The sequence below is a fragment of the Nannospalax galili genome, unplaced genomic scaffold, assembly GCF_000622305.1.
Source record: "Nannospalax galili isolate Female #2095 unplaced genomic scaffold, S.galili_v1.0 scaffold100, whole genome shotgun sequence".
Taxonomy (NCBI): domain Eukaryota; kingdom Metazoa; phylum Chordata; class Mammalia; order Rodentia; family Spalacidae; genus Nannospalax; species Nannospalax galili.
The window spans coordinates 15157844-15171077 of NW_008352891.1; the positions used below are offsets into that span (position 1 = coordinate 15157844).

General features: G+C 42.1%; 1 protein-coding gene across 1 annotated transcript in view; it reads left to right on the forward strand.

Moving 5' to 3' along the window:
* Nucleotides 1-13234, forward strand: part of Chfr (checkpoint with forkhead and ring finger domains) — a 43535-nt gene that overhangs the window by 8755 nt on the left and 21546 nt on the right. Inside the window, exons 4-8 of the mRNA XM_008850189.3 lie at nucleotides 3501-3610; nucleotides 4424-4483; nucleotides 4609-4821; nucleotides 10144-10311; nucleotides 12864-13023. Coding sequence (XP_008848411.1) covers nucleotides 3501-3610; nucleotides 4424-4483; nucleotides 4609-4821; nucleotides 10144-10311; nucleotides 12864-13023 — 711 coding nt within the window. The remainder of the gene's footprint in view (nucleotides 1-3500; nucleotides 3611-4423; nucleotides 4484-4608; nucleotides 4822-10143; nucleotides 10312-12863; nucleotides 13024-13234) is intronic.

Consider the following 13234-nt stretch of genomic DNA (forward strand, 5'->3'; position numbering starts at 1 on the left):
TTAAAATGAATTTGGAGGCTTGAAATCTGGTCCTCATGATTGTACAGCAAACGCTTTTTGGACTGACGTATCTCCCAGCCCCACAAAATCTTTTTTTTTTTTTTTTTTTTTTTTTTTTTTGTCTTTTTGAGACAGGGTCTCCCTGTAACCCCAGCTTGCCTGGAACTCACTATCTAGACCAGGCTGGCTTTGAACTCACATAGCTCTGCCTGCCTCTGCCTCTCAAGTGCTGGGACTATAGGTGTGCACCACCATGCCTGGCCTCCAGAATCTTTTTTTTTAAACAATTCTTCTATAACTTAAGTAGTACATAAATAGTGGGATTCCTTCCAGCCTTCTCATCCTACTAACATTAAAAATGGATGAGTACATTATTTTTCCTGAATGAGATTATGCAACAATTACTGTCATGGTCCTGGGTTTCCATTCCAGCGTTTTTTTGTTTTGTTTGATTGGTTCATATTTTTTGTTTTTTACTCTTTTTTTTTTTTTTTCCTTGAGACCGTGTCTTCCTATAGCACCTGCTCTCTGGAACTCCCTATGTAGCTTTTATTATTATTCTTGATATTTTGTCATTTCATTTCCCCATGATCATTTATTACTTTGACTTTTTTTTCTTGCTATAAATGACACTGCAATGGCTCTTCTCCAAATTCTGTATGATATTGGATTGTCTTGTTTTGAAGGGAGTACTGCTTCTGAGTGTGCTTATTTTAAATTTGGTGCACATGGTGGATGGCCTTCTTGTAGCACATTGTGCATCAGTGGATCTGTTTTGGGGTGTTGTTTGTTTGTTTGTTTGTTTGTTTGAGACAGGGTCTCATTCTATAGCCTACGCTGGTCTGGAACTCATGATCCTCCTGCCTTAGTTTCCTGAGTGCTGGGGTTGCAGATATGTACCACCATTTCTGAGTTATTGTATTCTTTTAGAGATTAGGCATCATGATAATAAGAGTTTCAGGGATAGAAGCTGGAACGTGAGTATTCTAGAAAGAAATGCTAGATTTTTTTTCTATTTTAGTAGGTAGCAGATCAAATTCTTTATGTCTCAGCTCTGTATAGAAAACAGTGCTGGTTCTAAAACCATTTTTCCTGGATCAGGACTGTATGATAGAATTAATTTCCTGTGGCTGTGTAACAACTTGCCATAAACATAGTGGCACAAGATAATATGGACTCTGGGAGCTGGAGAGATGGGTCAGTGGTTAGAGCACTGGCTGCTCTTGTAGAGGACCCAGGCTTGATTCCCAACACCCACATGGCAGCTAACAACTATCCATAACTCCAGTTTCCAGGGGATCTGACCCCCTCTTCTGACCTGTACAGGCATTGCATGGCACGGATGTACTTACATACATGCAGGCATCAAACCCATACACATAAAATAAAAATAAATAATTTTTTTTTATTAAAAAGACAATATGGACTTTGGGCTAGATTGGGCTAGAGAGATGGCTCAGTGGTTAAGAACACTTGCTGTTCTTCCAGAGGACCCAGATTCATTTCCCAGCACCCACATGGTTATGTCCATAACTCCAGGTCCAGAGGATCTGATGCCCTCTTCTGGCTTCTGCGGGCATTTCATGCATATGGTATACTTATATACATGCAGGCATCACACTCATACACATAAAATAAAAATAATAAATAAAATATTAGTGGTTCACACCTTTAATCCCAGCACTTGGGAGGCAGAGGCAAGTGGACCTCTCTGAGTTCAAAGCCAGCCTGGTCTTCTTTGTGAGCTCCAGACCATCTGGGGCTACAGGGAGACCCTGTCTCAAAAAAGACCAAAAAAAAATTTTTTTTTGTTTTGGGGCTAGAGGCACTTACTTACATGCAAGCATACACATAAAATAAAAATAATAAATAAAATTTTTTAAAAAGTTAAAAAAAAAAGATAATATGAATTTACTGTTTTACAGTTGTGATGTCCAAAATCCAGCATGAGTCTTAGGGTGCTGGTTCCTTTTGAAGGCTCTAGGAACAATCTGTTTCCTGTCAGAGGTACTGACTTCCAGGGCAAAGGTGGGCCACAAGGGAAGCGGGCAGTCCAGGCAGAGACACCATTTTTGCTTAGGCCCAGAGGCATGAGGACTTGTATGGTCAGTGCAAGTGATGAGTGGAAAGTCATAGCTGGGCATTTGAGCTTCAGCCTGAGAGCAGGGGTTCAGTTGCTAAGAAAGAATGTGAAAATGGACAGTAGGAAGATGCCTGGCAGCAAAGGGCCAGGAGAATTGTGACTGTCAAGATTGAGGTCTGCATACTGTCTTAGAAGTCTTTCTGGGACATGGCCATGCTGGCTTATTTATGTTCTGCCCTTGGCTGTTGTCATGTTGCAGTGACAAGAGCTGAGTAGCTGGAGAGAGACTTTGTAACCATAGAGCCTGAACTAGTTAGTGTCCTGTGCTTTATGGAAATGACTGCCATTCCCTGACCAGAGGGAACTATGGTGCAAGTCTACTGAAATGTTAATTCCTTCCACAACTGGGCCTCAGGAGCAAGGCTGCAAAGCTATGGTCTATGGTGGTTCATTTGTTAAATTTTGTGTTCACTGTACTATGCTCTTTCGTTATTATGTAGCCAAGCCTGATTTCCAACAGGTCTCCACCCAAAAGCCCTTCTCAAGAGAATTCTTCCTGTCCCCTAACACTTGGGCTTCCCACCCAGCAGTATGGTCACAGTTGGGTCAGACTGAATCTACTGAGCACAGGGGCCACGTCATCTTCAGTTGAAAACCCAGCATTTATTTTGCTTTTACCTTGAGCCCATCTCTTGGGGGAGGGATCAGTATCAGTATTTGCTTGAGAAGACTAACTGAAGGGATTGATTGTTGGAAGGAAGGGGCAGAGCTAAGCAGAATGCTGCCAGTAAGCCTCAGGATCCACCATGAGGCATGCAGAAAGGAACCTGTATTGGAGAAGAAGAAATGTTAAACTATACCATAAGATGATTGGGTTGCTAAGTTTGCCAGTGAGGGAGTAGGAACACGCAGGCCTTTTGTCTAGAGCATTGTCTAGTGGTACTTGCATATGTACATTGTTAAATAATTTCTCATTCCTGGGAACTTGTTGGAAAGAAGGTGAACAGGAGAGGGGGATGGGAGAGAGGAGTATGACTAAAATTCATTATATGTGGACCGGGCATGGTGGCGCACACCTTTAATCCCAGCACTTGGGAGGCAAAGGCAAGTGGATCTTTGTGAGTTCGAGGCCAGCCTGGTCTACATAGTGATTTCCAGGACAGCTGGAGCTACAGGGAAGACGCTGTCTCAAAAAGACCAAAAAAACCAAAAAAAATCCATTATATGCGTGCATGAAACTGTCAAAGAATTTTTTAAAAGAATTAATAACAGAAAAAATAACTTCTCATTCCTCTGAGTATTTTCAAAATGGTAATGCTGAACAGATTTCTTAATGGTAGTAGAAAAATGTTAACACTATTTAGTACTTTGAGTAGGTTAACTTACTTTTTTTTTTTTTTTTTTTTTTTTTTAACAGCACCAATGGAACAGTTATCAACAAGCTGAAAGTTGTTAAGAAGCAGATTTGCCCTTTACAGACTGGAGATGTCATCTATTTGGTATACAGGAAGAATGAGCCAGAACACAGTAAGAGAGGAAAATTGTTGGGGTTAGACACTTGCCCAGGTGCTGCCCAAGTCCAGCTGAGGCTGGGAAACACCATCAGGAAGAAAAGCTGTTGAAACAGACATTTCCAGAGGAAAGTTTCAGTTGTCTACATTCCCTTACTGTTTATGTAAGTTCTTGGTACAAACACTTGAGTGGAGTGCCGACTCTGCAGTCAGGGCCTTTTGTCAAGAATGCCTCCAGGAGCCGTGTATCTCAAAACAGAAGCCAAAGAGGAGTAAATGGACTGGGCTGGGTTAAGCAGTAGAATAGGAGTGTAGGAATAAAACCCAGGATTGTGGCCCTGGAAGCCGTTGGCTGTCTATTGGATGAGTTTACAAGAGGCAGCAAAGGTGAGACTGGCTCCAGCTCTAGGAGGCTTTGTTTATAGGAAAGCCGTGTAGAAGAAGGAGAGGTGGAGGAACCTTTGCTCTAAAATACTTGAAGACCACCATTGTCTTTCTTGGCAAGGAAAAAGTGCATCTTCAAAATCAAATCAGCCCCTTGCCATATAATATAGAGGGATCTCAGATCTGTTCCTTTCAGAGGCTTACAGTTATAAGTAGGCATGGATTCTTCACCCTAGTCTGTCTCCTAAGGCCATTTTTCCCTTAGGCTGCTTACTTATTTTTGGTTAGTAAAAGTGGGTTGCTTGTATTGGAATCACTTAAACTGGTGAATGTTGTTGGATAGGTGAAGATAATTAACAGATGTGATGTGACCAGAGGAGTAGGAGAGATGAGATCTTGCTTTCCACTAGGCCATAGCTCTCTGATTTGATTAATTTCTTTTTAGATGTGGCATATATCTATGAATCTTTAAGTGAAAAGCAAAGCATGACTCAAGAATCCTTTGGTAAGTGATGTTGTAGCAAGGACTTGGCTATTATAAAAGGCTTTTGAGTTCTAGGAAGAGCCCTTTAGCCCTCTACTGTGTCTTTCTGAGCTCTGATTATGCTCCCTCTGCTTTTGTGCTCATAGAAGCCAATAAAGAAAACATGTTCCATGTGACCAAAGATTCCTCAGGTCCAGGGTGGGGCAACCCCCAGGTCCCACCGTTGTCATCCGTGACTCAGACATGCTTAGAGGAACCACAGCCATCAACATCGACATCAGACCTCTTCCCCACGGCCTCTACCTCTTCTATGGAGCCAGAGCCGACCTCTGCAGGGCAAGAGCATTCTTCCAGCTCTGGTGAGATGGGGATCACAGTGGCAGTCACATTTTTTTGTTCCTTGAGAGACAGTAAATCCACTCATTAGTATTCTATAGTTGTGTATACTGACTTGTTTTGTTCCCAGGAGAAATTTTAGTTTTATCTAAGTTTAATTCATATATTGTAAATATCACTCAAAAGTGTGCACATCAGGGACATCGGTGGTTTTAGTACATTCACAAACTGGCATGACCATTACCATTAATCCCAGAACATTTTATAACTTAAGAGGAGACTTACAAATCTCTTATGTATTTGTCTGTTTCTGACAGTCCATGTGCACAGTCATATAGTATGTGGTCTTGTGAGTGCCTCCTTTCATTTATCATAGTGTTTTCAAAGGTTATCCAAAACAGTGTGTTGTGTTGCTTAAAACCAGTTTTACATGCCCTGGTCCTTACAGCTGTCTTTGTTTTTGTTTTTGTTTTTGTTTGCTTTTTCTTCTTTATGGTCATTGGGAGAATTCAGAACATGTGGTGAAGTGGGATGTGTGTTATATACTGTGGGTATTATTGGGATATGTGTGTACACCCATATCCCCTGAATTAGATCACACTACACATACTAAATTTTTTTAGTTTACTCAGCTGTTTCCCTGTATTTTCCAGAGTCTTACTATGTAGCCCTGGCTGGCCTGGAACTTAAAGAGATCTGCCTGCTTCTGCCTCCTGAGTGCTGGGACTAACGGTGTATGCCACCACAGTAGCTTCTAGATTATCTTTAAAACTAGCTTTTGGGGGCTGGAGAGATGGCTCAGTGTCATTAAGAACATTGGCTGTTCTTGGGGCTGGAGAGATGGCTCAGCAGTTAAGAACACTGATTGTTCTGCAAAAGACCCAGGTTTGAATCCCAGCACCCACATGGCACCTAACAACTGTCCCTAACTCCAGTTCCAGGGGATCCGACAGCCTCTTCTGTCCTCCACCGGCATTGCAAGACACGGGTACGCTTACCTACATGCAGGCAATACACTCATACACGTAAAATAAAAATAATAATAAATAAAATAGTCGGGCATGGTGGTGCATGCCTTTAATCCCAGCACTCAGAAGGCAGAGGCAGGCAGATCTCTGTGAGTTCAAGGCCAGCGTGGTCTACATAGTGAGTTCCAGGCCAGCTGGGGCTACAGGGAGACCCTGTCTCAAAAAGAAGAACAATAACAAAGTAATAATAATAAATAAAATATTAAAAAAAAAGAACACTGGCTGTTCTTGCAGAAGACCCAGGTTCAAATCCCAGAACCCACATGGCAGCTAACAACTGTCCGAAACTCCAGTTCCAGAGGCTCTGACGCCCTCTTCTGTTCTCCACAGGCACTGCATGACACAGGTGCATTTACATACATGCAGGCAATACACTCATACACATAAAATAGTAATAAAAAATAATGAAATACTTTTGGGGAGTCTTTTAGAAAGACCCACTGAAGGGGTACCCCAATGCCTCACCTGGCATCCCTGTTCAGCATGGAAGAAGCCAGGGCAGTCTGTGTCCTGATTCCCTATCGGCAATTTGGGTAACCTCTTCAGGGGATGTTGTGATAAGAATAGGAGGAAGGAATTGGCTAGGCAGTTAGGGTAAAAAGACCCCAAAGAAAAGTAGCCAGTTTCTTGGCTAAAAATCAAAATGCCCTTGGCCCTGTTAGCAACATAATCTGTTCCAAAGGCCAAAAATGTCAAAAGTATTTTGGAGTTCTTATCTAATCCCGAAAAGATTTTAGGGTTACCTCTTCAGAGGGGGGAATGTCAGAATAGCAAAAAGCCCCATTTATAAAAAAAAAAAAACCTGAAATTTCTTGAGTAAGGTTTTATAGCTTCCTTCACTTAATTTTGGGCTAATTCTTATTTATTCCTAGAATACTTGGCTCTTTATTTTTACATTGTACAGATGTTTGTAGGTTTCTTGGGAACAGAAGTCTTCTTAAATGTCAGTGAGGATATGTTCAGGTATGACAGAAAAACTGGTTTCCAGAACAAAAGGTGCATGGCCTTTCCACCCATCCATCCCAAACTTGCCTTTTTTTTTTGCCTCAAGCATATCAACATGTCTGTAGTTTTCAGGATATTGGCCAGAGCTCTAAACATCACGTTAACTCAACAGCAGGAACTAGGAGAGTCTCACAGAAAAGACTTTTGTTCCAAATGGTTCTAGCCACTGATTGGCAGCATCAAGTCTCTCTCAAAAGACTGCTTGTTAACTCATCAGCCAGCTGGCTGCTCTACTGGAAAATATTGTTTGTTTTGTTTTTGTTTTGTGATTCTGGGGCTGGTACCCAGGGCCTTATATAAATAAGTATTCTGGTGGGATTTGGGGAAAGAGAGGCAGTAAGTGCAAGAGTCAGTATGAGACTAGAAGTCTCAATTCCAGCACTTGGGAGTCAGAGGTAGGTGGATCTCTGTGAATTTGAGGCCAGCCTGGTCTACATACTGAAGTCCAGGCCAGCTGGGGCTATAGAGAGACCCTGTCTCAAAAAAGACCAAAAAAAAAAAAGAAGAAGAAGAAAAGAAAAAAGACTGGAAGTCCCTTCCCAAACTCTCTGAACTTCTGTTCCTAATGCAGTTGCTCAGAACACAGGCATCCCCTTCCCTATCCATAGCCCTTCCTAAGGCTCTTTGTATAAACCCAGCAGCAAAGTATTCCCAGCCACACACTTCACTGTCCCAGATGGTAGTGCCACAGGTGTCAAATAGCTTGATTTTGTGGCTGTGACTTTTCAGAGCAAGAATATGTGGAAGGACTTTTTATATCCTTACTAAAGATGCCTACTTGCTAAAACATGTGGGATGGGCGAGTAGTTCATCCATTAGATGAGCAGCTTCAGCCAAGAAATTACAAAAGAGTTTCTACCCATCGCCTCTGTCCTATAAACTTCTAAACTATAACTTCAAAGTCTCTTAATTTACCTTTTTTTTTTTTTTTTTGTCTGTTTTGAGACAGGGTCTCCCTGTATCCAGCTGGCCTTGAACTCACAGAGATTTGCCTGTGTCTGCCTACCAAGTGCTGGGATCACAGGCGTGTGCCACCACATCTGGTGATTTACCTCTGTTTTAACAGACTTCAAATTCACACATGAAAGAAAATTTAGTCACACTTTAAGATTAAAGCATCCTGGGTAGATAAAGTCTTACAGGCTTCCGAAGTCCATGTTTCTTTAAACACAGGGTACAACTGGGGTACATGCCAGTTCTCTACAGCTGGTTCCAACACCAGGTGTCCCACCCCATGTGACAGTAGCCCCAAGAAAGTAGAAACAATATTCAATCTACATCTGTGTGGCTCAGAGCACTTGAAGTACAAGCACAGATTTTGAACTAAGTGGAAAGCTCCAACTCCCTTGGATAAAATATGCCATCTGTCACCTCAAGCTATATACTTTGTCGATATTATAAGAATGTCTCCCAGCACTAGGGAGGCAGAGGCAGGCAGATCTGTGAGTCTGAGGTCAGCCTGGTCTCCATAGTGAATCCATGCCAGCTGTGGCTATAGGGAAACCCTGTCTCAAAAAGACAAAAAAAAGGGGGGGGGGGCTGGAGAGATGGCTTAGTGGTTAAGAGCACTGACTGCTCTTGCAGAGGACCTGGGTTCAATTCCTAGCACCCACATGGCGGCTACGAACCGACCTTAACTCCAGTTCCAGGGGAATCTGAAGCCCTCTCTGACATCCGGGGCATTGCATGGCACGGGTGCACTCACATACATGCAGGCAATATACTCGCACACATAAAATTTAAAAGAAAAAAAAATTTTAATAAAAGACCAAAAAGAAAAGAAAAGAAAAGAAAATGAATATCTTCAGAAATGAAGCACCGAACAGTTTGAAGAAAACCTGCTTTAGGCTGAAGCTATAGCAGCGTTTGCTTGCAAGTGAAAGGCCCTGGGTTTGATTCCCCAGCAACACACAAACACACACACACAGAGACAGAGAGAGAGCCTACTTCACCATGTTACTCTCCTTCTATCTATGTATATAGCATGTAATCTTATAAGGTTCTTTTAACCTCTGATACTCTAATTTTCTAAAATGGGCAATGAATTCATATCTTATGCAATTTTTATTTTATTTTATTATTTTTGGTATTTTTGAGTCAGGGTCTCCCTGTAGCCCCAGCTGGCAAGAAACTCACTATGTAGATGAGTCTGGCCTTGAGCTCAGAGATCCGCCTGCCTCTGCCTCCCAAGTGCTGGGCTTAAAAGCACGAGTTGCCCACCATGCCCGGCTCTTACACAGTTTTTAAGGATGAAGATTATCACTGGGCATGGTGGCACACACCTTTAATCCTAGCAGTTGGGAGGCAGAGGCAGGCAGATCTCTTGTGAGTTCAAGGCCAGCCTGGTCTACATAGTGAGTTCCAGGACAGCTGGGGCTACAGGGAGACCCTGTCTCAAAAAGACCCCCCCAAAAAAAGATGAAAATTATCTATCTGTACACCTGAGTACTTATATATTACCAAAATAATTATAGTTCTTAGTACCTTCTAGATGTGAGGTGATGTCATAAGAGCTTTTGTCCTAGAAATAAAAAACATGGTTGAACGTAAAAGGCTCTCAAGATCAGAGGATGAGTGGGTTCCAGGGCAGGGAGGCCCAAGAAGTTAGATTCCTTTTCTTTCTTTAGTATATGACTTAATTTGTTCCCAAAGTAATTCCTTTTCTTTTTCCTTTAACAAGTATAAGCCAGTTTTTTAAAAATATTAAGGCTTACCATTTGAATATTATAGGCATTATACTGTAATATTATGAACTAGGTCTTGAGTAAGTGAATCCAGGCCAGCTGTGTGTCCAATAGAGGATATTAGAAAGTTTCCCAACCTTTCAACCAAGTTCATTCCCATTGTGTGTGGCTCTTTGGCTTTTTGCTTCTGTAGGTCAAACTCTGCCTACTAGTTTCTTTTGTCCTTCCCTTAACGTACTCTCCACCACCCCCACTCCTGCTTGAAGTGTTCTTGTCTCGCACAGACCTCTTTTGGGGATGGTTAGCATGTACTGTGCATTTTGTGATTGCTGGCATGTGGACTTGGACATCTTAGTCCCAATTTAAGAGTGATCCCATTTTGGATCTCCTGCATGTCTTTCCTTGTGAATGTGTCACTTGCCTCTAGCTCTGTTAGCACATTTATGGGCCCTAGTGCATTTAAGGTATGATTCACATGGATGAGTATTTGTATAAACCACATAGCATTCTTAAATTGTGAGATCTTTGTGTACAAACTGCCCTTGCTTTAAATCAGTGACACTTTCCTGACATTTTTCTCTTCTGAAGAAGGCAAAGCAGAACCTGACTTGTTTATCCCCTTAAACAGGGTCTGAGAATGCAGGTATCTCCCCAAAAGGATGTGGCCCATTCTTTGCAAGTAATGAACTCTCCAGCCTTTCTTCAGCTCTCCCAGACAGAGAAGAAGCATCCTTTTCTTTGTTGGAACCCCAAGACCATGAAGAATTGGAACCTGCCAAAAAGAAAATGAAAAGAGGTTAGAGTCTTACTTTTCTGTTCATCCTTTGGCCTCTTATAGTGTTCTGTGCTATGGGGGCTGTTGCCTGTTATAGGTCCACACTTTCTGCAGAAGTATGTTGATCTGCCTCTGGTTTATACTTAAAACACTGTATTTTCTATATGAAAAGTCTAGGCTCCTTTTTCTGTTTGCATAATTCAAATAGTATTGTTTTCTACCAGGCTTTTGTTCGGGAAACAATTACAGATTCATGCCAAATTCCTCTATCTTGATAAGAAAGCATTTTTTTTTTTAACTTTATGAGTGTTATGCATGCATATATGTAAGTGCACCCGTTTTGTGCAGTGCCCAAGGAAGTCAGAAGAAGGCTGACTGGAACTGGAGTTACAGACAGTTGTTAGCCACCATGTGGGCCCTGGAATTTGAACCCAGGTCTTCTGCAAGAACAGCCAGTGCTCTTAACTGCTGAGTCATCTCTCCAAGAAGAAAGCAATTTTTTAAAGAAATGTTACCCTGCTGGGCATAGTGTTTCAGACCTTTAATCCCAATATTCAGGAAGCAGAGGTAGGCAGATCTTTGCAAGTTCCAAGCAATCTAGGACTATATAGTGAAACCGTGTCTCAAAAAAAAAAAAAAAAAAAGCTAGATGTGGTGGCACACCTGTAATCTCAGAACATGGGAGGTAGAGGCAGGAGGCTCAGGAGTTCAAGGCCAGTTCCAGCTGCATAGATAATTAAGTCCAGCCTGGCTTACATGAGACTCTATCTCAAAAAACAAGCAAGAGCTGGGCATGATGGCACACCCCTTTAATCCCAGCACTTGGGAGACAGAAACAGGCAAATCTCTGTGAGATTGAGGCTAAGCTGGTTTACATAGTGAGTTCCAGGCCAGCTGGGACTACAGGAAGACCCTATCACAAAAAAATAAAAAAAGATTTATTTATATACATGTGTGTGTCTCTCTGTGTGTATGCGTGTGTGTGTAGGTATCCATGGAGGCTAGAAGAAGGTATCAGATGCCCTGGAGCCACAGTCATAGGCAGTTGTGAGCCACCTAATGTGGTTGCTGGGAACCAAACTTAAGTCCATAGGAAGAAGAGCAAACTCTCTTAACCATTGAGCCATCTCTCCAGGCCTAAGTATTTCTCTAACTTAAAAACAAAAATTGAGGACTGGCAAGATGACTTGTGTGAAGGTACTTGCTACCAAGTCTTATTATGACTTGATTTGATCCCTGGAACCCATGTGGTGAAGGAGAGAAATGATTCCTGCACTTGTCCTCTGATCTCCACGTGCATCCCACCTATCCTTACCCCCTCACAAAATAAATAAGTAAAATATAATAAAGCTAATACTTTAAAAATTAATAATTAAAGCCAGGTGTGGTGGCTCACACCTTTAATCCCAGCACTCAGGAGGCAGAGGCAGGTAGATCTTGGTGAGTTCAAGGCTAGCTTGGTCTACAGAGGGAGTTCCAGGTCAGCTGGGGCTACAAGGAGACCCTGTCTCAAAAATACCGCCTCCCAAAAAACTTAAAAATTAAACTTGAGCCACATGTGGTGGTACATGGCTGTAATCCCATCCCTGGGGAGATGGAGGCAGAGGATCAGGAGTTTAAGGTAATCTTTGGCTACACATTGAGTTCAAGACCAATCTAGACAACATGAGAATGCCTCAAAAAAACAAAAATAGTAGTAATTATACATATGTATCAAGAGAAAACTTTTTTTCAAATATTTTATTATTTTTATTTTATGTGTATGAGTGTTATGCCTGCATGTAGGTAAGTGCACCTGTATCATACAATGCTGGCAGAGGACAGAAGAAGCTGTCAGATCCCCTGGAACTGGAGTTACAGACAGTTGTTAGCTGCCATGTGGGTGTTGGGACTCAAACCCGGTCTTCTGCAAGAAAAGTGGTTTTTTTTTTAATATATATTTTATTTTATTTTTATTTTCTGTGTATGCGTGTATTGCCTGCATGTAGGTAAGTGCACCCATGTCGTTCAATGTCCACGGAAGACAGAAGAGGCTGTTGGATCCCCTGGAACTGGAGTTAGGGACAGTTGTTAGCTGCCATGTGGGTGCTGGGATTCGAACCCGGGTCTTCTGCAAGAACCGCCAGTGTTCTTAACCTCTGAGCTATCTGTCCAGCCCAGGAGAAAACATTTTAAAGCTGCCAGTGCCATCTTAGAGTTTCATTGCAGCACTTTCTTGTGCTTGGGATCATATTTATCCGTTTAAACAAAAGTGGCATTTACAAGCACTGTATAACTGGTCCTTCCTCTACTTCACTCTTTTCTCTCTTGTGGCCTTTATATCTTATCTATACAACCTGAATGTCTTTTTCTTTTTTTAGGTCAGCAATTCTAAACCACAGTTTAGGCATATGGAACATAACTTGTTTGAGGCCTTCTTAAAAATAATAATCTTTATAAATAGCTTTTGTGTCCTCTGCTGCTGGTAGACAATAAAAGTCCAAGAATCTTCTTTGTCTTCTGGGGGTCTGTAAAACCAGAGGCTTACATTGGTTTCTTTGGTGTCCATTGGAACTTGTCCTTTTTTCTTACAGATGGGGAGCTTGACTTGAATCTACAGTTGTTGGTTGCAGACCAGTGTAGAAACACTCACACCACACATGAGGATGTCAGAGCTGCCACTGTGAAGCCAGACAAGATGGAGGAGACACTAACCTGCATCATCTGCCAAGACCTTCTGCACGACTGTGTGAGGTGTGCTGCTTCACACCCCAGGGTGGCTCCAGCAGCAGTGGCTCCCTATGATCCTTGACAAGGGTGGGGAGGTGGCTGTGGATAAAACTGTCTGGTCCTCTTTGCTCTGGAATCTGCTCAGGTTGCCATTTTCATTTTACTTGTGATGCCAACAAGGAGAAATCCTGGAGCCTCAAGACCAGGGCCGTAGAATCCACAAGATTTGATTAAC